Source organism: Triturus cristatus, chromosome 10, assembly GCF_964204655.1.
Source record: "Triturus cristatus chromosome 10, aTriCri1.1, whole genome shotgun sequence".
Classification (NCBI taxonomy): Eukaryota; Metazoa; Chordata; class Amphibia; order Caudata; family Salamandridae; genus Triturus; species Triturus cristatus.
Window position 1 is genome coordinate 1,226,333,942 of NC_140593.1, and position 23,835 is coordinate 1,226,357,776.

At 50.4% G+C, this 23,835-nt stretch overlaps 1 protein-coding gene across 3 annotated transcripts in view; it reads right to left on the reverse strand.

Annotated features, from left to right (window-relative positions):
- The window catches only part of SLC6A8 (solute carrier family 6 member 8), a 293,475-nt gene that overhangs the window by 9,308 nt on the left and 260,332 nt on the right, over positions 1-23,835 (reverse strand). For 2 of the 3 annotated variants that reach the window (XM_085629797.1, XM_085629798.1), the window contains exons 7-10: positions 18,272-18,396; positions 17,927-18,039; positions 13,422-13,559; positions 1,573-1,675 (exon numbers count right to left, since the gene is read on the reverse strand). In XM_085629797.1, coding sequence (XP_085485923.1) covers positions 1,573-1,675; positions 13,422-13,559; positions 17,927-18,039; positions 18,272-18,396 — 479 coding nt within the window. The remainder of the gene's footprint in view (positions 1-1,572; positions 1,676-13,421; positions 13,560-17,926; positions 18,040-18,271; positions 18,397-23,835) is intronic. The other variant, XR_014969688.1, reaches the window with a different exon arrangement.

The window sequence follows — 23,835 nt, forward strand, 5'->3', positions numbered from 1 at the left end:
TTGTCCATGTTCCCCTGCCTGTCTCAGCCGTGTGCCTGCATGTCTCTGTGCACGTTATGTGTGCACTAAGACGTTGAGCCAGGTTTCTGCTCACACACTGAGTGTGCACCGAGGGGTTTACATTTGTCCTGTACTTGTGTCTGCAGGTTTACATATATCTCAGCCGTGTGCCTACGTGATTCTGTGCACACGCTGCGTGTGCACAAAAGAGTTTACATACATCTTAGCTGTGTGCCTGCATGATTCTGTGCACCAAGTTAAGCCACCCCAGGGGACAGCAGATGTGTACTCAGTGGCCCCATGGTAATAATAACTGAGTGCCCATCCTCGTGCACAGCTGGAACCAACCGAGTGTGTGAGCTATAGTGTGCACAGACAATACCAGAGCGGATACCCGTGTCCTGTCTGGGAACAAGAGTGTGTACTATGCAGCCGTGCACAACCAGTGTCTGGGTGTACCTAAGACTGGACAGTGTGGGAAACTGTGCACACAATATTGTTATTGCCAGTTCCAGAGAGCACACGTAATGCCCTCATAATCTCACCTTCACCAGTGTCTCAAGGGTGAAAGATGCTCTGAGCTTCCAGCCTGGACTGCAAGCCCTACCAGTGTACAAGCACCCACCCAGCAGCCTCCTCTTACAGCAGCCTCCTCTTACAGCAGCCTCCTCACCCAGCAGCCTCCTCACCCAGCAGCCTCCTCACCCAGCAGCCTCCTCACCCAGCAGCCTCCTCACCCAGCAGCCTCCTCACCCAGCAGCCTCCTCACCCAGCAGCCTCCTCACCCAGCAGCCCCCTCACCCAGCAGCCCCCTCACCCAGCAGCCCCCTCACCCAGCAGCCCCCTCACCCAGCAGCCCCTTCACCCAGCAGCCCCTTCACCCAGCAGCCCCTTCACCCAGCAGCCCCTTCACCCAGCAGCCCCCTCACTCAGCAGATTCCTCACCCAGCAGCCACCAGCCACCTAACCCAGCAGTCTCCACACCCAGTACCCACCTCACCAGCACCCAGCTGCTTTAACACCCAGCAGAATGCACACTCAGCATCGACCGCACCTAGAAACCTCCACACCAGCAGCCCGAACACCCAGCAGCCGCCTCGTACAGCAGCCTCCTCATACAGCAGCAGCCTCACCCAACAGCCTCCACACCCAGGAGCCACCTCACATAGCAGCCTCCACGCCCAACAGCCTCCACACCCAGCAGCGACCTCGCCTAGCAACCTCCACACAAGCAGCCTCACCACCCAGCAGCCGCCTCACCCAGTGCCTGCCTCACTCAACAGCCTCTACACCCAGTAGCCTCTACTCCCAGTACCCAGCCTACACACGCAGCAGCCTCCACACTCAGCAGCTTCCACACCCACGAGCCTCTACACCCAGCAGCCACCTCATACAGCAGCCTCCTCACCAGCAATCTCCACACCCAGCAGCCTCCACACCCAGCAGCCTCCACACCCAGCAGCCTCCACACCCAGCAGCCTCCACACCCAGCAGCCTCCACACCCAGCAGCCTCCACACCCAGTACCCAGCCTCCACACCCAGCAGCCTCTGCACAATGTCACCCAACCTACCGTACACCCAGGCGATGACCACGCACTGCCAGAATGCCTGCCACAGCAGCGTCATCCCACTGGCCGAATAGTAGTCGAAGAGCTGGAAGACGTACATTCCGCCCTGGGCACGGGAGACAGAGAGGAAGAGGGTTAGCACGTGGGACAGAGAAGGTTAGCATGGGGGACAGAGAGGGTTGCATGGGGGACAGAGAGGATTAGCCTGGGGGACAGAGAGGGAGAAGGTTGCATGGGGGACAGAGAGGGAGAGGGTTGCATGGGGCAGAGAGGGTTAGCATGCAGGACAGAGCCAGAGGGTTGCACGGGGGACAGTTAGGGAGAGGGTTGCATGGGGGCAGAGAGGGTTAGCATGCAGGACAGAGAGGGTTAGCATGGGGGACAGAGAGGGAGAGGGTTGCATGGGGCAGAGAGGGTTAGCATGCAGGACAGAGGGAGAGGGTTGCATGGGGGACAGAGAGGGAGAGGTTTGCATGGGGCAGAGAGGGTTAGCATGCAGGACAGAGGGAGAGGGTTGCATGGGGGACAGAGAGGGAGAGGGTTGCATGGGGGCAGAGAGGGTTAGCATGCAGGACAGAGAGGGATGCATGCAGGACAGAGAGGGATGCATGGGGGACAGAGAGGGAGAGGGTTGCATGGGGGACAGTTAGGGAGAGGGTTGCATGGGGGACAGTTAGGGAGAGGGTTGCATGGGGGACAGTTAGGGAGGGGGTTGCATTGGGGACAGAGAGGGTTAGCATGGGGAACACAGAGGGAGAAGGCTGCATGGGGGACAGCGAGGGTTAGCATGCAGGAAAGAGAGGGAAGGCCTGTTGTCTTGTATTTCTTTTTTCATAGCCTGCACCCCAGACTGCGGGTGCGAGAAGATGATGGACAATTTAAGGAGTGCAGTGAGTCCTTCTTATATGAAACCCCAAATTTATTGATTTTTAGGCCTCGCCTTGCGAGATCTATTGTTGTTGATTTTTCTGCCGAAGGGGGACTGGAGATGTGCACGCCTACGGACAGGAGATGTGCACGCGTACAAACTTGTCAAAGGAGACCCTGGGAGCGCGAGCCGAACGCTGAAGCCACGCCCCAAGCAGTCCCGCTTGGAGGAAAACAACCCGATCACGAGCCCGGCGCTTCAGATGACAGAACGAGTGGTCCACGCGTACTTTGGACGGGTAGAAACAACGGCGCGTGCCCAGCCCAGCTCCACACAGAGGAGAGAGGCTCGTATCTTAGCAATCGATCAGCCTTCTACAGTGCGTGTATGCTGTGGAAAGGGTGATCCCACGCTTCTGGGGCACATCTTCATTGCACATGCCGATGCCTACCCGCCTTCCCTTAACCACCAAGTCCCCACCACCGAGGCACCCCGCCCACACCACACCGTACTTCCCGTAATAATACTCGTCATCGGTGCCCCCATGCTAGCTGAACGCCGCACCCTGGCCTGGATCCCAGCCTGCTTTCACTCGTAACCCTGCAAACTCAGTCGTGCGCTCCCTCCCCACTCCTCATCAGTTAGTCTGAAGCCCTCCAATCCACCCGCAGGCCTTCCGCCCTGCATCCACACTCCTTTCTGGTCAGATGGTGTCAGGTCCTCCAATGAAAATAGACGGGAACTCCGACAGTGAGCTAACTAGAGAGAAAAAAACACACACACCGTAGAGAGGCCCTCCTGCACGCCGCACCCTCCTCCTGCAGAAACTGCAACTAAAATAGGCAGCACCATAAAGAGGGGTTATGGGCGTGCAGACATGTGTGTCCTCGCGCATGCAAGAGTAGCGCAATCTGGTACTCGTAGTCTTGCTGCACAGTAAATCTGCAAATACTAAACACCGGGCTCTGCTCACTCCCCAAATAGCAGTGGTTTAAATCAAGGACTGTACAATGTCTCTGGTTGGAAGTAAAAGACTGCAGTTTATTTAAATTTGCTGCTTGTTTTTTTGTAGGCACGGGGAGATTTAGGAATTTACCCACAATCGCAGGATGTTGAACCGATGCCAAGGCTCCAACCTGGTTCCCCAACTCCAGTCAGCAGCTCCACTGGCTGTTATGCCATCTTTTGGGTCCCAAGTCCTAACACAACACGGCTGCTTGGTACTCATGGGCGATTTGTGAAGCAGGGTCAGACTTTGCAATAGAGACGCTCAGTGTCAGGTTTGCAGATTATTCCTTTGTGAGGGGAAAGCTCGGAGGTGGCAGATTTCAGAAAATAAGAATGCATAGGTACTAGCACCAGCCGTAATCACAGAAGCACCATCAAAGGCTGCATAGCCAAAGAGGCCTTAAAATCTGCTTTCGATCTGCATGGGGGCATTCCTGTCAGGGAACCTTTAGATGAGGTTTGAGCGGGGGACGCATCACAAGTAAAATGGAGGGTGAGGAAGTGAGTTGACGAGGATGTGAAATATTTGTATAGTACTTAATGGTGAATAGGGACGAGTCGCAAGCAACCAGTGACATTTGTTCATCAGGTGGTGAGAAACCTATCCGTGCAATATTTAAGGGTGACATTGTTTTTAATGACCACGTGGTTTCATCTTTATTTGGTTCTTGCACTACAGCCTTTGATGCTAGGACAAGAACTGCTGCTAATATTTTTTTTGTATTTTTATTTTTAAAGTTTAGAACATTTGGAGGTTTGGCAATCGTAGTATTATTTTAAAGACTTATGATACGCCGATGGTTTAAGTGCATAATATCTCGACCCAGCCATGACTAGCATTTGCATTTTGGTATTGAGCACCGATGTGCAAAATTCGCAAACGTTATTTTTTCTTTTACACACTTGGTTTTGTGATAGTCTAGCGATTACATTTTTTTGTTTGCATTTTAATCTAGCGCAAACCCGACCCGAAGGTATTGGAGCGCTTTACATGAATGAGCACCAGTTACATCACAAAAGGTGAAATTCATTTTTGTTAGGTCTCGCCTGGGCAGTGCATGCGCTGCTCTGAGGCATGCTGTATTGGAGTATAGAATAGAAGCCCCACCCACTCGCCGCCCATATTTGTCATTGGCTTGTGTCATTGTCCTTCGTAAATGCTTGCTTCTGATTTGTTAATAGGCTGTTAGTCCCTCCTTAGTACGGCCTTTTCTTCATTTGTAACCTCCCATGAGGTCTGGCCCTTTTACTTCAGTTGTTACACGGTATGTCTTTTTTAGACTGTTAGCACTATTTCCTTTAATGAGTTTGTCCTACTCCAGGAACAACATGCTTTCCTGCAACATTCTCTGAGCTGAAGTCAAGATATTTATGGGGCACTCCAGGGAGTTTTAAAAGAGATGTACCCCCTTATGGGGTAACGACCCCTTGTACACAGAGTAGCCTTCAGCTCAGTAAACAGGCAGAACGCTTGAATTAAGATACGTCCGCCTGTTTCTTCATGTGTTATACAAAGACTGGTGTCCTCTAAAGACTTTTAGGAGGCAATCGGCACTTCACATGGTGTTTATGTTTTGTATATGTGTTTATTGAGTATTTTGTGTTTGGATCTATATGTATCTTTGGTGTTAAATGTGTAAAATGTATGTCTCTTTTAAGGACATGACGAAATGTTCCTATGCATAAGAATTTGAAACTGAAACATAATGTAAAATAAACTACGCATGCTTAGGATTTAATGGCTAGGTATTGGTAAATAATTGCTTAACAACCTTTCTGGCCAATTTCTTGTTTTCTAAATTAAAGTGGTCCAGGCCAGTAAGTGATAGGACCCAAGCCTTTCTTGTTTCACATTCCTGCAACATTCAGCGCACCATGCCCGCTTTCACTTTCCAAGCCGCGGGGACAGTGGTGTTACAGTTAGCGCTCTAGCGTTAGACGCTAGAGCGCATAAGCTCACTACACAACGCGTACGCCACGAACGTGGCGTACGCCTCTGTATAAAATAAAGGGGCGCGGCCTGCTGAGGCAGTCACGCGCCGATACCCAGACACAAAGTGTGGTGTCCATTATTATAGCTGCAGGGCATGTAACGAGGGCCTACATCAGCGCGAGCGGCCCCACAACACTGGCGACGAGAGCGAAGATCGACCACGTGTGCCCCAGCTGATAGACGCGCTCCGCGGCAGTCCCGCGCGCGCGCACGTGTTCCTGACGGGCCCGACTGGAACAGGCTCAGTCTCACGCGGGCAGTGCAGCTGGGCCCCTCTGACCAACGGTGAGTGCACGTGTGCACCGAACACAGCCCATCTTGGCAGATGAACATCCCTGCCACTGAACTGTATGACTCTGTGTCCCTGCTGTGCCCTGGCTGGGCCTTGAAGCCCTCTGCCCCAGTTGCCTGCTGTGCCCTGGCTGAGCCCTGACGCCCTCTGTCAACACCAAGTGTGGGCATCTCCTGCCACTGCGGCCTCCTCTGCCTGCTGCCGTCCCTCCTGCTGTGCTGTGCCCCAGGGAGCCATGGGGGATGATGAGCGCCCCGCCCAGGCAGTGCCACTGCACCCCGCGTCCGGCGTTCTGCCGCCGTTTAGTGAAGCTGCTGACCCTGCCACAGCCGCCCCACGCTGGCAGACGTGGATTGGCCGACTCGACAACTATTTTGCGGGCACCAGGGAGACGGATGGCACCGTGAAAAGGTCTCTACTACTCCACTATGCAGGGGAAGAAGTTTATCTCCTATTCAAACACCTCCCCAACACAGGGAACGCGGACGACTATGACGCGGCCGTGAGAGGCCTCAATGCGCATTTCGACCCCCAGTTGAACCCGGATTTTGAACATTTCAAATTGCGCCAAGCGAGGCAAAAGGAAGGGGAGTCGGTGGATGCATTCCACGCTCGACTGAGGGTGCTGGCAGACACGCACCTCGTGGGTGATAGAGCCAAGGAGGAGATCAGAGCCCAGATAATATGCGGCATACGCAGCAAAAAGCTACGGACACTCATTCTCCGCCAACCGAACATCCCGATGGCGGACATTCTAGTGCTGGCACGGTCCCATGATCTATCCGACGCCCGCGCAGAGGAGATGGAGATGGCGCTCACACGAGGCGCCGGGTCAGGAGTAACAGTCAAAACAGAGCGGGCCGACGCAATACAGACGCGTGAAGCTTCCCGCCGTGCGGGTACTGCGGGTATGATGAGCACGGAGGCAGGACGTGCCCTGCGAAAGGAAAGGCGTGTGACAACTGCGGCGTGATGAACCACTTTGCGTCTGTTTGTCGCAAACGAGCCACGCAACGGGACCGGAGGGGAAAGAGGCCGGAGAAGGCCATGGTGAGACAACTATCCCAGCTGTCCTCCCCCACCAACCCAGGGCGCAAGCAAGCACAGGCCCTGCAGGAAGATGCAATGGAGTCCGATGATGACGAAGGGGAGACATACCTGATTTTATTCACCAGAGCCCTCAAGAGCTCGAGAAGACCACAACCGAGGTGCGACGTCCTAGTCGCTGGGTCCCGGATAAACGCAGTGATCGACACAGGGGCGTCAGTCACCGTGATGGGAGTACAACAATACAATCGCCTCCGACCCAAGCCTGAACTCCGACGGTCAAAAGCCCAGATTTATGCCTACGGAAGTGACACACCGCTGCCGTTGGCAGGAAAGATGACGGTGCCGGTGAAGTCAGATGACGCAGAGATAACGATTGACATACATGTGATCAATCAAGAGGCAGACACCCTCCTCAGCGGGCACGCAGCCGAAGACCTAGGGTTGATCGCATTCCTCCGGAAGGTGCAAGAATCCCAGACGACTACCCTGCTGGACCAGTTTCCGGAGCTGTTCACTGGTCTGGGGAACATCCGACGACCACCAGTCAAGCTCCACATTGACCGTTCAGTCACACCCACAGCGCTAAAACACAGGAGGATTCCTTTCCACCTACGCCCGCTGGTAGAGGAGGAGCTGAGGAGGTTGGAGGAGCAAGGTGTCATAGAGACAGTAACCGGACCCACCCCCTGGGTATCACCCATGGTGATAGCGGAAAAGCCCCGGCAACCAGGCAAGATTCGAGTGTGCATCGACATGAGGCTGCCCAACAAGGCCATCAAAAGGGAGAGGCACATCACGCCCACGATGGATGACATAATCGCAGACCTTAACGGAGCACGGTGGTTCTCCAAACTGGACCTCAACGCGGGGTACCACCAACTAACGCTGGCCGAAGAGAGCAGGTATATCACTACCTTCAGCACGCACCTGGGGCTACGCAGGTACCGACGCCTTAACTTTGGCATCTCTTCGGCGGCCGAAATATTTCAGAACACTATCAGAGACATCTTGCAGGGGCTACCAGGAGTACTAAACGTCAGTGATGACATACTGATACACGCCACAACAGTGGATGAACACTACCGACGAGTCCGGTCCACACTGATGAGGCTGAGAGAGTTTGGGGTCACGTTGCACAAGGAGAAGTGCCAGTTCTTTCAACAAAGCATCGAGTTCTTCGGATACACGTTCACCAACCATGGCATTCAAGTAGATCCAAGAAAATCCCAGGCCATCAAGAACGCCCCAGCACCGACTTCTGCGTCGGAAGTCCGCAGTTTTCTCGGGATGGCCACGTACTGTGGGCGGTTCATCCCAAACCTGGCCACCACGGCGGAACCTCTCAGACGCCTCACGAAGACAGACACCCTGTGGCGCTGGGGGCAAGAGGAAGAAGATGCCTTCCATGCTATCAAGACCACGCTGCTGGACCAGGCCACTCTGGTCTACTTTGATCCGACCAGGAAGACAGAACTACTTGTCGACGCCAGCCCGGTGGGACTGGGCGCAGTCCTTACGCAAGAGCAAGAACCAGGAACATGGGCCACCCTGGCATACGCCAGCAAGGCACTCACCCCAACTGAACAGAGGTATTCTCAGATTGAACGCGAAGCACTAGCCATCCGATGGGGTTGCCGGCATTTCCACCTATATGTCTGCGGACACCCTTTTACTGTGGTGACAGACCACCAGCCATTGGTGCCCCTGTTCAAAGGGACAGCACCCCACCCCCCCCGAGGATCGAGAGGTGGGCCATTGGTCTACAGCAATACCAGATGGAGGTGACATACCGGCCAGGTGCGAAGAACCCGGCAGACTTTGTCACGACACCCGGAAAAGGGGGCGACGTCCCCGGTCGGGAAAGAAGAGGAAGAGGAAACCGAAGCACACATCGACCTCTTAGCTGCTCTGACTTGCCCTCGGATACTAACAATCCAAGAGATCATACGTGCCGGGGAGCACGACGCCGTGCTGGCAAGGACACGGGGAGCTCTTCAAAAAGGGTCCTGGGCTGATTTCCTGCACACCGCCAACTCGTGGGCAGACGAGGACAAGAAGGACTTGCAGCAGATGTGGCGAGTGCGGAATGAACTAAGTATGACCCGCGATGGTGTCGTCCTGCGAGGGTCTAGGATCGTCATGCCCGCCGCACTACGCCGTCAAGCCACGACCATTGCTCACGACGGCCATCAAGGGACGGAGAAGATGAAGACCAGGATGAGGGCGAAGATATGGTTCCCGGGGCTAGATGGCATGGTGGACGAGGTGGTAAGGAGCTGCGCCGCGTGCCAGGTGACGAGCGGCCCGGAGCCTCCGGCCCCCATCGTGACAGAAGAACCAGGAAGGTACCCGTGGGACAAGATTAGTATAGACTTCGGGAGCCTCCCAAACGGAAAAGTGTCGCTGGTGGTCATTGACAACTTCTCGAAGTATCCCATAGTGGAAGTTCTACCGTCCACAGCCTTCATGTTCGTGGGACCAGCGCTGGAGAAAATATTTGCCATGTTCGGGCGCCCCTCGGAGGTGAAGAGTGACAATGGGCCACCCTTCCACGGTCATGAGTTCCGGGAGTTCCTTCAGCATCAGGGAGTACAACATCGGCGAATCACTCCTCAGTGGCCACAGGCCAACGGAGAAGTAGAGCGATTCATGAGGACCCTGAATAAAGTAATTCGAATAGCCGGCGTGGAGCAACTAGACCCCGAGAGGGAAATCCAGCGATTCCTGGGAGAATATCGGAGCACGCCCCACTGCTCCACCAAACAAGCCCCGTGGTCTCTCATGCTCAATGGGCCCCGCCGCGATGGGCTACCCACAGTCCCTGGGTGGGCGCCCCCACCGTTCGAAGCGGAGGAGGTTTTCCAAAGACGAGCACACCGCAACCGACAAGTAAGCCGGGCCAGAGGCAGTCGAGACCGCGACATCAGACCAGGGGACAGCGTCCTCGTGAAGGACAGAAGGCCAGGAGGAAAATTCAGACCCCGGTATGAACCAGGTAGTTGGACTGTGGCACAGAGGCGGGGTACAATGGTCACAGCAGAAAGAGGGGTGGAGTCGACCACCAGGAACATCTCGTGGTTCAAACGCATTCCGGAGGCCACCGACCGCGACCAGAGGGGACTGGACGGAGGGGAGGAAGAGATCTCAACCCCAGAGTTGGGACCAGGACTGACGTCCAGTGGAGCCTGCAGCGCCCCAGAGCAGAGCCATCATGCCCCCACGGAAGGTGAAGCCCCGAATAGCCACCCACCCAGCTCCGGCACTCGTGCCACTGCCAGGTATGGTCTGAGAGCGAACTCCACGCCCAGCAGCCGCCTTAAAGACTTTGCCTGCCAAGCAAGTGAGTGACTGTTATGGACTTTGGTTTATTTTGTTGTCCAAGTTGGGGAGGGATGTTACAGTTAGCGCTCTAGCGTTAGAGGCTAGAGCACATAAGGTCACTACGCAACGCGTACGCCACGAATGTGGCGTACGCCTCCGTATAAAATAAAGGGGCGCGGCCTGCTGAGGCAGTCACGCGCCGATACCCAGACACAAAGTGTGGTGTCCATTATTATAGCTGCAGGGCATGTAACGAGGGCCTACATCAGCGCGAGCGGCCCCACAACAAGTGGCGGCAGCTTCTTTGAATAGGCCTCGCATTTATAAGAGTTGTAAATGACAATGCCTTTCATTTATGTGTTTAAAACAGATACAAAAAAGGCATTGTCATTTACAACGCCAATAGCTTAAACTCTCGCAAATGCACGACCTATTGCATTGCAAATGCTTGTTAAAAGCGACCCAGCTTTGCCCTCTATCCGACAGTCCGGAACTGGGAGACACAAACCTTACAATTTCGATCAATCAATTGGGAGCTAAAAGAATTGCAATTGTCATGTTGCACGTATCTAAATGTGTGGATTACAAACCACCGAACACGCTTTTTGTATTAACGTATTTGATATCGGTGTTGACGGGCTCCACGTTCCACCACAACCGCGTGTGTTTATAAGTGTTGTTGATTAATTCCACGTGAAAGCTTTTCAAAGCATGGATTAATAGGACGAGACACCGCAGGAAAGCCTCCATGCTGGCTGTGGTGAAACACGCAGCAGCGCGATCCGTGGACGCGAGGCTGCGTCAGGGGCTCGAGGCTGCGTCAGGGGCTCGAGGCTGCGTCAGGGGCTCAGGGGCTGTGTCGGGGCTCAGGGGCTGTGTCGGGGCTCAGGGCTGGAGGCTGCGTCGGCTCGAGGCTGTGTCAGGGCTCGAGGGGCTCGAGGCTGCGTCAGTGGCTCGAGGCTGCGTCAGGGGCTCGAGGCTGCGTCAGGGGCTCGAGGCTGCGTCAGGGGCTCGAGGCTGCGTCAGGGGCTCGAGGCTGCTGAGGGTTCGAGGCTGCGTCAGGGGCTCGAGGTAGAGCCCTTGCGTCAGGGCTCGAGGCTGGAGGGGCTCGAGCTGCTGAGGGCTCGAGGCTGTGTCAGGGCTGGAGGGGCTCGAGGCTGCGTCAGGGCTCGAGGCTGCGTCAGGGCTCGAGGCTGCGTCAGGGCTTTAACAGGGGTCAGAAGGTCACCGGGAAAGGGCTTGAAGTACCGCACGAAATAATGAAACTGTAAATTAAGAGCCGTGGTCAGCTGAAGCGCATCTCACAGGGAAAGCGGGGCTTTTAGGGTACCCAAGAGGATCCCATCGGTCACAGGAGGGAGGTTGGGGCGGTGGGGGGCGGGGCGCATTGAAAATTTGACTTTTTTTCTTCTTATACAGCAGTGATGTAGAACAAGATAGAAACGAGCATAAAAACAACCGAGTTCGTGTCTGTTTAAATGATTATTTTAGGTTGGTCACGTTGGGCGCTTCCATGTCGTTGTGTCAGAAGGACGGATAGCGCCAGTCCCCTGCGAGAGGGAATGGTATCGCCCTGTTATCAGTGTGAAGGACTGCCCAGGCCTCGAGGACACAGGCACAGCACAGAAATACTGACTGGCATGGTATGTCCATGAACGGACCCACAAATACATCATTTCGAAATAATACCTGCAACCGTGTCCGGGTGCCTTTCTGGAGTGAATATATACTCCGTATATATAGCTAAATCCCAAAATAAACTAAAAATGAACAACAATTCAACGTTTTCAGATTCCATGAGGCAGCGTCCACATTTGTTTTTCTATTTATTGTTTTTCAAACCATGAACTCTCCAGAGATGTTGCATTATGTAGAGGGGCCAATGTCCTCGAAGGACGACAACCCGGGGACCGTGTAAAGCCACGTGGTAAGTGTCACCAGCTGCAGAGTCAACTCACCCTGGCCTAGCTGTCCCAGTAGGGCATTTGCAGTGTTCATTTCCAACACCTGAAGCCCTGTGCTGGGATTGGAGACCTGGCTATACCTGTCCTTGCCTCAATAACCTATAATGTAAGGTGTTGGAGTCCAAGCTCATGGTACAGCTGGACCGGCTATGATGGTCTGTAAGGGGGCGACATGCACTCAAGTCGTGACAAAAGGTGTGATGGGACACTGGGAGTGGCTACTCTGATTTAATCCTGAACTATTCTGGGAATCAGCCAATCAACCTTTGGATGGCAAGGTAATCTTCTTTTCCCTATTTAAAAAGGATGTAATCCTGCGGGATTATGAAGCATTACTTCAAGAGTTAAGTCACAGACGCTTCCTCGGATTTCATTCATGAGGAGACAGTCACATGAGACGATAGCAGTTGACAGACAGCACCAGGGAACATATAATTATGTAAGAGTGTTTAATGCTGGCAGTAAAGATGGAATGTAGTGAAAAGAACCTTACCTCTGTCAGCAGTATTCACCCATACAGCCACTCACACACCCACTCACATACCCACATAACCACTCACTCACACACCTGTAAAGCCATTCACACACCACTGCAGAAGCACACACACCCACTCACACACCCACTCCGAAAACCACTCATACACCCCCTTGCATACCCACACAGGCACTCACTCACACACCCACATAACCATTCACTAACACACCCACTCACACCTGTAAAGCCATTCACACACCACCGCAAAGGCACACACAACCACTCACACACCCATACAGCCACACACACACCCAATCAGAGAACCACTCATACATCCGCTCACATACCCACACAGGCACTCACTCACACACACCCACGTAACCATTCACTAACACACCCACTCACACACCTGTAAAGCCACTCACACACCAATGCAGAGCCACACACAACCACTCACACACCCATACAGTCACTCATACACCCACTCAGAGACCCAGAACACCACTTACACCCACTCAAACTCCCATACAGTCACACACACACCCACTCAGAGAACCACTCATGCATCCACCCATACAGGCACTCACACACCCACTCACACTCTTGTACACAACCATGCAACCACTCACACACCTGTACAGCCACTCACACCTACAAAACACACCCACTGACGAACCACACAGCCAGTCACACATGCACTCACATACCCATTTACACACCCAGCATTACACATTACAGCCAGCCACACAGCCAGCCACACAAACACTCACACACCCATATAGGAGACTGTAGCAGTTGACAGACAGGGTCAGGTAACATATTATTGTGTATGGAAGATTAATGCTGGCTATAAAGATGGAATGTAGTGAAGAGAACCTTACCTCTGTCAGCATGCTGAGGTCGATTAGGAACATCAGGGCGCAGCACAGACCCACCGCCACCTCCCGCTGGAACCGGAAGCTGTACCTGGTGGGCAGGAGATCCAGGATAGCAGTGATGAAGCCTTCCACGCCCACAAACTGTAAGGAGAGATGGCACAGGGTCAGAGGCAATGCATTGGGCTCCAAACATAGAACCAGGTTGGTGATAAGTTCAGCTGACTTAGCCCTGTCTTCTGTGCACCCACTAAGTCCAGAATGGACGGACTCCTTCAGAGGCCTGACGGTGACGGAAACTGAGTTTGAGAGAGCAGTATTGGGACTAGCTTGTAAGGCCTTGCTCTGGACAATAATATCTGGGGAGAGGGATCAATATTCATCATCTTTTTTTTGCAACAAATGAATTAAGTTGTACCCACATTTATTTATATTTAATATATTTAATCGCACAAGACAACATCCCTTGGGTTTGATCAGGAGCAACTGTATAGCTAACAACAAATGTATGTTATGAATCCATATAGAATTAATACAGTCATATCAATTGTGTAACTATATGCCCTATATAATAATGTAATGCAACAATAACTTCACAACTTTAACTCTCTATACATAAAAACAATCGCAGTATACTTAACGTAAAACATCGATTTAGTTCTAATAAGTGTACTAACTTGTAAATAGAATAGTGATGCATTTTTAATATGTTCCTTTCTGTGAAGTGCTAGTTTAAAGTGCTACATAACCAATGACGAAGCTATAACTATGTAACTGCCCCTATACACTATTATATAATTCCTGTACACTTTTAGCCTGAGTTTGTAACTATGTGTTTATAATATAACTAGACTAACTCAGACATATTTATGGTAATAACTGTCCCTTTGCTTCCTATATGATGGTGCTGACATTGATTTTGTAAGAACGACAAGCTCGATTTGCGCCAGCGGCAGCGCTCACGAAGGCGGATTCCAGGTCACGCGTTTCAAAATGTAACGTTGCACTTCAAAATGGAGTTGCACGCGTGTAAAATGACAACAGCATGGTTTAATTTCATGCATGCGTAAATCTTTTCACAACGGAGGGCCTAGGAGTGGACGCCTGCAAAGTAAAGCGAACACCCACGCATTTGAAAGTTTGCTCCAAATGTATCAAAGTTTGTAGATGAATTGGACCTCAAGCCATATTAGTTCGTCAATTACAAGAATAAGGGAGTATTCTAATAAGTAAATAACTATGATAACTCTCGAGTCGATTCACAGAGTGATGGGGAAAATGGTTAGTCGCTCTCTTAGGTTCAGTTCTACTTCTGGAGTCGTTTTCAACTTTTGTGCAATTCATAAAAATCCTGGAGCGAGAGCACGTGTGCAATTTCCACGTGAGAAATTTCCACCTGGTGAAGCAGTCCTCATAATGACATCGAACATAAATGTGCATTTGCACATTAAATTCTTTTAATATCCTCATTAGGAAAATATTAACTCCGGGGGGGGGGGGGGGGAAGTATTCTTGCCATCTGTTATTAAAGAAATTGCAAACTTCATTTAGAATCTACATGTTTGCAAATTCCAAGGGTAAAATTCTTTCCCTACCGATTGCTCAGAACGAGATTGGGATTTTGCTCTCACAAATGTATTGACCCCTCAATAATTCTATTAGCGATTTAACTACACTTACCGTACAGTTATAATACCGGTGTATTTACAAGGGCCATGGAATTGACTCTGGTGGGAATGTATCCCTGTCTAACTATACTAACTTAAAATGTATCTATCATAACTATGTAAACTCCTAATTCTACAACTTTATCACAACCGTATATTCACGATAACCCTATTTATTTATTTAGACGCTTATAAAGCACGCAGCTACCCCCAACGGGGGTCCCGGCGCTTGGACAGGTGCAGGATGTGAGTACACTCAGCAGGTTAAACACTCGAGAAGAGCCAGGTCTTAAGGTCACGTCGGAAGATAGATTCGGATTTGGTCAGCCGCAAGGGCAGAGGCAGGCTGTTCCAGGTTTTGGCGGCGAACACGGCAAAGGCTCTACCGCCCATTCTAGCACGGTGGAAGCGGGGGGTGACAAGGAGGCGCAGATGGTTGGATCTAAGTGCGCAGCTAGACTGTGCATGCTTAAGCCGAGCTATAGGATAGGCTGAGCCCGTACCCTGCAGTGATCTAAAAACCAGAACCATGGACTTGAATTGGACGCGTTTGGTCACTGGAAGCCAGTGAAGCGTCTTCAGATATGGGGAGATCGAGTGGCGATAAGGAATGTTATTTATCAGCCTAGCTGCCGCAATCTCAACAGTCTGTAAGCGTCTGATTAGGTACGCAGGGGCCCCAGCGTACAGACTATTAGCGTAGTCCAGCTGTGAGGTGATCAGTGCGTGGACAATGGTCCTGGGGCCCCAGTTTACAGACTATTAGCGTAGTCCAGATGTGAGGTGATCAGTGCGTGGACAATGGTCCTGGGGCCCCAGCGTACAGATTATTTGCGTAGTCCAGAGGTGAGGTGATCAGTGCGTGGACAATGGTCCTGGGGCCCCAGCGTACAGATTATTTGCGTAGTCCAGATGTGAGGTGATCAGTGCGTGGACAATGGTCCTGGGGCCCCAGCGTACAGATTATTTGCGTAGTCCAGATGTGAGGTGATCAGTGCGTGGACAATGGTCCTGGGGCCCCAGCGTACAGACTATTACCGTAGTCCAGATGCGAGGTGATCAGTGCGTGGACAATGGTCCTGCGAGACTCCCGAGAAAGAAAGGGGAACATTTTTCGGATCATATGAAGTTTTCCGAAACAGGCCGCAGAAACCTGATAGATTTGATTTTTACAAGAAAGTTCATTGTTGAACCGGAATCCCAGATTCCTGGCTGACGTCACTGGTTCCGGAGGGGGGTTCAGTTCTGATGGCCACCAGAGAGGAGGAGGGGGAGGGCTTGTTTGATTGAAAAATAGCACCTCCGTTTTATCCGAATGAACCTTAAGGGTGTTTTGGGACATCCAGGAAGAAATGTTGAGCAAGCAACCACACTATGTCTATACGTATATTAAATATGTATTGTACATATATAATGTTTCATTAATCAATTATATATGGAGTCCCATATAGATGATATTTCAGATATTAAAGTAATAAGAGCAGATACCACACTCAATCCAACTCTCTTACAATAGCATTATTACTTTCCAACTCTACAACTATTACTACGCATTTATAAGTAACTACACTCACTTTGTACTTTTACTAACTTAGCATTTACAATTGCCATGTAACTATGCTACATGTGTACATATATTAACTATGTATAATGTATTAAGTATACAATGCTGTACCTATGTTAAGTTTCGTACCACAACTATGTTATCACAATTAATATGTAACTGCACTAACTTTATAACTATATTATCATAGTTATGAAATGTAACTACTTTAAGCATTTGTAATACCTGTGTTGCTACAATAATGTTGCCACTATATAAATGAAACATTAGTAATAATTATAAAACTATACACATCTTGTAACAATAATGGCTATTTATTATTGTATATCTGCACTGTATCACAAACGATGCTAAGTATGTATTTATGGTAATGCCACTATTATATTTTGAACAGTACTCAGTAAGTAGCTGTGCTAAGAACTATCAGAGCTCAGCCTTTCCATAAAATACCCATGCTAACGCTGTAACTATATGCATTTTTGTATGCAACTGTAGCTACTATGTTTAAATGCACAATTGCATGTCTAACAGCAACTCTATGCACCTATACTATGTGCCCATAACTCTGATTCTGTACGATAAAACCTTGTGCCTGCGTAAAGATGGGCGGGTGAAAACACAAGACTGCAGTCTCATGGCTTGGGCTGCTCTTCTTTGTAGTGCCACACAATGGTGTGCGCCCCCTGCTGGTGGGGTAGCTACCAATAAAGGGATACCTTGGGGTGGTTGAGAAATGTTATCTAATTGTATATTACCCCCCAAAAATATAATTCTTCAAAGAGCTCCCTGGAACCTTTAGGAATCGGAGTGAACCAGATGATGAAGCACGCCACTGCCAGAGTGGGGGAGGGTTGTATTACAAAAAAGGGTTTTGCCTTTTCCCGCCACGAGTGATGTGGAGGGAAGGTGTAGCTTATTTTCCTTTCCCATCAACACTTCTACTCTTAGGAGTTGGATACTCCACTGGTTGTTGTAGCTAGGAGCCTCAACGCTCAGAGCTCAAACAGCAGGTGCCTTCGAGCCAAGCACATTTTCCCCACCGGTGACATCTTACGTCAATGTCCCGCCCAGGTATCTCTGCAAAAACTCTTAGAAACCTATAGGTGAGAAGATGCACCCTGAGTTAGAGAGCGGGTGCCCTGGCAGATGGAGCCAGTGTATGACAGAGGGGAGGCGTACCCTGATGGGGAGGGGTAGTATCCTGGAAGCGAGAGCCCGTACCCTCGCAGAGGGAACCCGTACCCTCTCAGAGGGAACCAGTACCAATCCTCTTCACCTACCTGGCTATCCAGTCCGAGCACCAGAAGCATGAAGAAGAACAGAGCCGACCAGAGGGGGGCCACAGGCATCAGGGTCACAGCTCGGGGGTAGGCGATGAAGGCGAGGCCGGGTCCTAGGGAGAGACAGAGGTGAGAGTCAGGCAGGGTCCTGGGTGGAAAACGCTTCTGTCAGGACAGTACTGGTCGAGAAGGCTCTTAGGTGGAACACGCTACTTTCAGAGCAGATCTGGTTCGGGAAGCCCTTGGGTGGAACACACTTCTATCCAGACAGTACTGGGCCACCTTAATCCCTTGAAGCCCCACAGCTGCTGGTCACAAAGTGGCCACCCAGAGCCCAGCACTTACCGGACTCGGCCACCTTGGAAATGTCCACGCCCTGCTCCGCCGCCATGAAACCCAAGATAGAGAAGACCACAAAACCGGCAAAGAAACTGGTCCCACTGTTTATCAGCGCCAGAATGAAGGCATCCCTGGAGGAGAAAGAGAAAACAGAGAGGGTGGAAAGGGGTACTAATGTTACTGCACAGACAGACACAACCCTCAATGCATCCCTGGAGGAGAGAGAGAAAACAGAGAGGGTGGAAAGGGGTACTAATGTTACTGCACAGACGGACACCCCCCAGTGCATTCCTGGAGGGGGGAGAGAAAACAGAGAGGGTGGAAGGGGGGTGATAATGTTACTTTACAGACAGATACCATACTCAAAACATCACTAGAGGGGGAGAGAGAAAACAGAGAGGGTGGAAGGGGGTACTAATGCTACTACACAGTCAAACACCACCCTCAGTGCATTCCTGGAGGGGGGAAAGAAAACAGATAGGGTGGAAGGGGCTTATAATGTTACTGCACAGACACCACCCCAACAAATCCCTAGGGAGAGGGAATGACATCCGAGGGGTGGAAGAATATTACTGAACAGTCAGATGCCGCCCTCTGTGCAACCCTGGAAGCAGACTTCAGAGGGGTGGGCAGAGCATCAAACCTGGCTTCTGTGACCCTCTTGAGGGGGACTGTTGGTCTCCAAGAGTTTTCAACTATTCTAGATCTGAGCAATGGCTGCTGGATCAATATACCATGGAGTGCCCAAGTAAAAAGTTAGGTTTCTACTGACCTAACCTTTAAATGATGTTTTTTTTAATAAGGCAACACAGCATAGCCAATCAGGTGACCAGATGGCTCTATTTCACCAAAGCCCTAATGCTGCAGTTCTGGGCTTTAATTTCATACCATATTGCATTGTGGGAGTTGTAGTCTTAACTACCATGAATGATCACAGTTGTCCACACTGCAGGGTTACAAGTGTTTATGAAAGAAAAGTTCAGGACTGGAGCATTTTGTTTATTGTGAATAGGGTTCCCCTGGTAACCTTACACTGAAGTGATGACGTTTTTGGTTTAGGGAGAACGTGAATGCTTGAAGTCAAACGTGACAACATTACAAAGAGCCAAATAATCACTATAAAACAATCTTTCTACAGCCCCTGCATCCCTTCACTGCCCTTTGTATACAAAACCCCTGCATCCCTTCACTGCCCTTTGTAGGAACAGCCCCTGCATCTCTTCACTGCCCTTTGTATACAAAACCCCTGCATCCCTTCACTGCCCTTTGTATACAAAACCCCTGCACCCCTTCACTGCCCTTTGTATACAAAACCCCTGCATCCCTTCACTGCCCTTTGTAGGAACAGCCCCTGCATCCCTTCACTGCCCTTTGTAGGAACAGCCCCTGCATCTCTTCACTGCCCTTTGTAGGAACAGCCCCTGCATCTCTTCACTGCCCTTTGTAGGAACAGCCCCTGCATCTCTTCACTGCCCTTTGTAGGAACAGCCCCTGCATCTCTTCACTGCCCTTTGTAGGAACAGCCCCTGCATCTCTTCACTGCCCTTTGTAGGAACAGCCCCTGCATCTCTTCACTGCCCTTTGTAGGAACAGCCCCTGCATCTCTTCACTGCCCTTTGTAGGAACAGCCCCTGCATCCCTTCACTGCCCTTTGTAGGAACAGCCCCTGCATCTCTTCACTGCCCTTTGTAGGAACAGCCCCTGCATCCCTTCACTGCCCTTTGTATACAAAGCCCCTGCATCTCTTCACTGCCCTTTGTATACAAAGCCCCTGCATCTCTTCACTGCCCTTTGTATACAAAGCCCCTGCATCTCTTCACTGCCCTTTGTATACAAAGCCCCTGCATCCCTTCACTGCCCTTTGTAGGAACAGCCCCTGCATCCCTTCACTGCCCTTTGTAGGAACAGCCCCTGCATCCCTTCACTGCCCTTTGTAGGAACAGCCCCTGCATCTCTTCACTACCCTTTGTATACAAAACCCCTGCATCCCTTCACTGCCCTTTGTATACAAAGCCCCTGCATCCCTTCACTGCCCTTTATAAACACCCACCCAGTCACCATAACTCTCCACAGCCCCTGTACCCCTTCACTTTCCCTTCTATCCAAAGTTGTAGTGTTCTAGCTTCTCTTCACAGCCCTGTCTTTCTACACTCCTGGCATCTCTTCGTCGTCACGCCTGGCCACCACTCACATATTGGCAGATTAGTAGGAGGGACACAGGAGGGGGGGGGGGGGGGCGGGGGTACCAATATGCCTCTATCAAAGTTTGCTAAAGAAGGAAACATGGCGCTACCTGCTACAAAGGCTGTACCTGCACCACCATAAAACAAAGCAGTGGCGTCAATTAAAAGGGACCTGGAGAGGCTGGGATTAAAAACCAGGTTCCACAGATTTTAACTAACCCACAAGGCCACCACTGCGGTGGCGGCCAAGGGACTGCCCATCTATGGGCGGGACATGAGGAGGGGGCTATGGAATGAACCCTCTGCCCTGTGATGTGATAATGGGAGATGGCACAGTGTGGTGCAAGGGTGCCTTTGTTGGCGCTAGGCAGCTCTTTGCGCTCCAGGTCAGGCAGAGAGCAGCTATGGTGCCCTCCTGCCCGCTCCCTTTCACGCAGCGCAGCTCAGAGTACCAAGGTGTTGTACTCCGTTGCGATGCGTGAAATAATGATAAACAAGGCCCCTATTTTTTCAACTTTTTACATGGTTTGGGTAAAGAGTGAGATGTCTGAGGGATTGGAAATCTCAAAATAAATCTAAGAATCAACAGCACATCAATGGCGTAAGATTCCTGCGCGCTTCCGCAGGACTCCCAGGGGTTCAGTGTAGAGGGTGAAAAGCTATGGGGACAGAATGGGGTTCAATTTTTATCTGCGAGGCCCGTTGGGTCAGAAAAGATACGAGCAATGGTAGAAATGCTCCTCAATTCCAGTTTGTTCTTAATGGATGTTAATGACATAAAGTGTGGTTCACTGTGTCGAATGCAGCACTTCGGTCCAGAGGGACCAGGAGACAAGAGCGGCCTGAATCCAGGATGGAAGTGCCTCACTGACAACTTGCAACCAGCAATTTTCAAGATGTTTCCTTTTTTCGAAACATGACGGAAGTTCGTCCAAAATGATGTTGTCAAGGACAAGGTTATGTGAGTGCAGCAGGTTTGTGTGTGTGGGGATGGTGTACGCGCACATGGCACGTTTGTGTGGGGCTGGTGTACGCGCACATGGCACGTTTGTGGGGGACTGGTGTACGTGCACGTGACACGTTTGTGGGGGACTGGTGTACGTGCACGTGACACGTTTGTGTGGGACTGGTGTACGTGCACGTGACACATTTGTGTGGGGCTGGTGTACACACACATGTAACGTTTATGTGGAGCTGGTGTATGTGCACATGGCACGTTTGTGGGGGGCTGGTGTACGCACACATGGAAGGTTTGTGTGGGGCTGGTGTATGTGCACATGTCACGTTTGTGAGGGGCTGGTGTATGTGCACATGACACATTGGTGTGGGGCTGGTGTACGTGCACATGGCACGTTTGTAAGCCGGAAATAGGCTTCTATAGGCTTGTGTGTCCGGAACATCCTCCAGTGAGCTGGGCGTGGTACTTGCATGTACCAAGTGTGTGTGAAATGTGGTGTACGTACACGTCACACTGTGGTGCCCACTTGGGAAGGTCGGGTTCCTGAAAGAGGTGTGTGAGCCAGGTTTTGCATAGATGCCTGCTGCTGGAGTGTGTTTGGGGTTGAATAACGTGCAGCGAGTGACTTTGTATCCACAAGACTCTGTTAACGTTGGTGTTTTGTGTCAATAAGGTGGCATATTTGAACACAAACGTCCTAGCATCTGGCAGAGAAGGTTTGCAGAGAGATGTGTGCATGGGGGAGCTAGGTGGGGTCCTTGACTCAGAACTCACAAAGCATACATGCAGAGAGGTGTGCATACAGACAGATGTGTGCATGAGGAGGGGCGAGTTGGGGTCCTTGACTTCAAGACTCAGGAAGCATACATGCAGTGAGGTGTGCACACAGACAGATAGATGTGTGCATGGGAGAACACACAGAGCCTACATGCAGAGATTATGTGCACACACACGCACAGCATACTTCAATTCGATTTCTTAAATGCACATTGAAAACATTGAGCTCAATTTAAAGCTGTGTTTTTTTATTGTTAGGACTTATCTAATAAATATTACACACATGTGTCACCGTCTTTTCCACTTGTCTTACACCTCCTCGCAGATTTCACTTCCTCCCTCTCCCAGCAGAGTTATAAAGATATTTCCCAAACGTTCACATATTTGAGCAGATTCAGGCTGCCTTTTAATTAATGTCTAGGTGCCTTGATCCGAAGCTTTGGTGTCATACAACAAACTGACCAGCAGAGGGCAGGCGTCTCTCAGGCTGGATACTGTGCTCCGTGGACAGGAGTTCGATACTTGAGTAAAGTTACCACGTGAGGCGCGAAAAGTTTGAAAATATTTTGAGAACAAGCATTTGCAATGCAATAGGTCTCGCATTTACTCGAGTTTAAGCTATTGGTATTATAAATGACAATGTGTTTTATTTATGTTTCAAAACCAAAACATAAATAAAAGGCATTGTCATTTACAATGCCAACAGCTCAAACTCACGTAAATGCGAGACCTGTTGCATTGCAAATGCTTGTTTAGCTTTTGCCTATAGTATGGGCATTTTAAAAAAAAATGGCGTCAGAAAATTTTACAAAGTTGAAAACATTTAAACTAAAGAAATTAAAAGAACACTATATTTACATTCAATAAGGTCTGCGAGTACTATCAACAACTTCAACAGGACCGCTTATATGCCACGGGGGTGGGGGGGGGGGGGGGGGTGGGGGGGTCAGCACAAACAATTTCTTCTTTCACCCAAGTGAAAGTCTAAAAAAGTGGACAAGTTCAACATTTTAGAGGTTAGTGAGGGAAGAAGAGCGATTATAATAGCGGAGTGAGTCAAAAGTCCACAATATTGTCAGGCCATTTACATTTACTACAAGATTAAGAGGACTTTCTGCTGGTTTTTGAAAGACATGAAGAAGGATCAAGTTAATCTCTTAAAAATGTAATATTCTTGGTATAAAACCTAAGGATTAGTTCATGTGGAGGTCTTCGCATACCAGACTGGTACAAGCAAAGTGAGCCAGAGTTGTAAAATGTTTGTCTGAATGTTTCTTTTGGATCCAAGGTACTCATTTGGCATTGGTAATTTTTAGGGTAAAAAAAAAAAAGCTGCTCTCATGACAAACCGTGCTTTTGGGGGTATTCTTGTAGTTCAGCAAATACAGGAGATGTGTCATCACATTTCCTAATAACAGAGCTTAATTCGCCTGCCATGAGCAGCTCGGCGTTTAAAGGTCCAGTGAGAGCTCGCGGTAAACTTGTTAATGCCATTATTCTGTAGTCAATGAGGGTATTACTAGCGCCTAGATGTTTGACTGGCCACAGTAGTTCGAACTGGCACTATGGCTTTCGTCCGTGGCTCTGATGTGGAAAGCAACATTAACTTCATTATCGAGTGAGAAGCTTACAGCCGGGAACAATCAATTAAT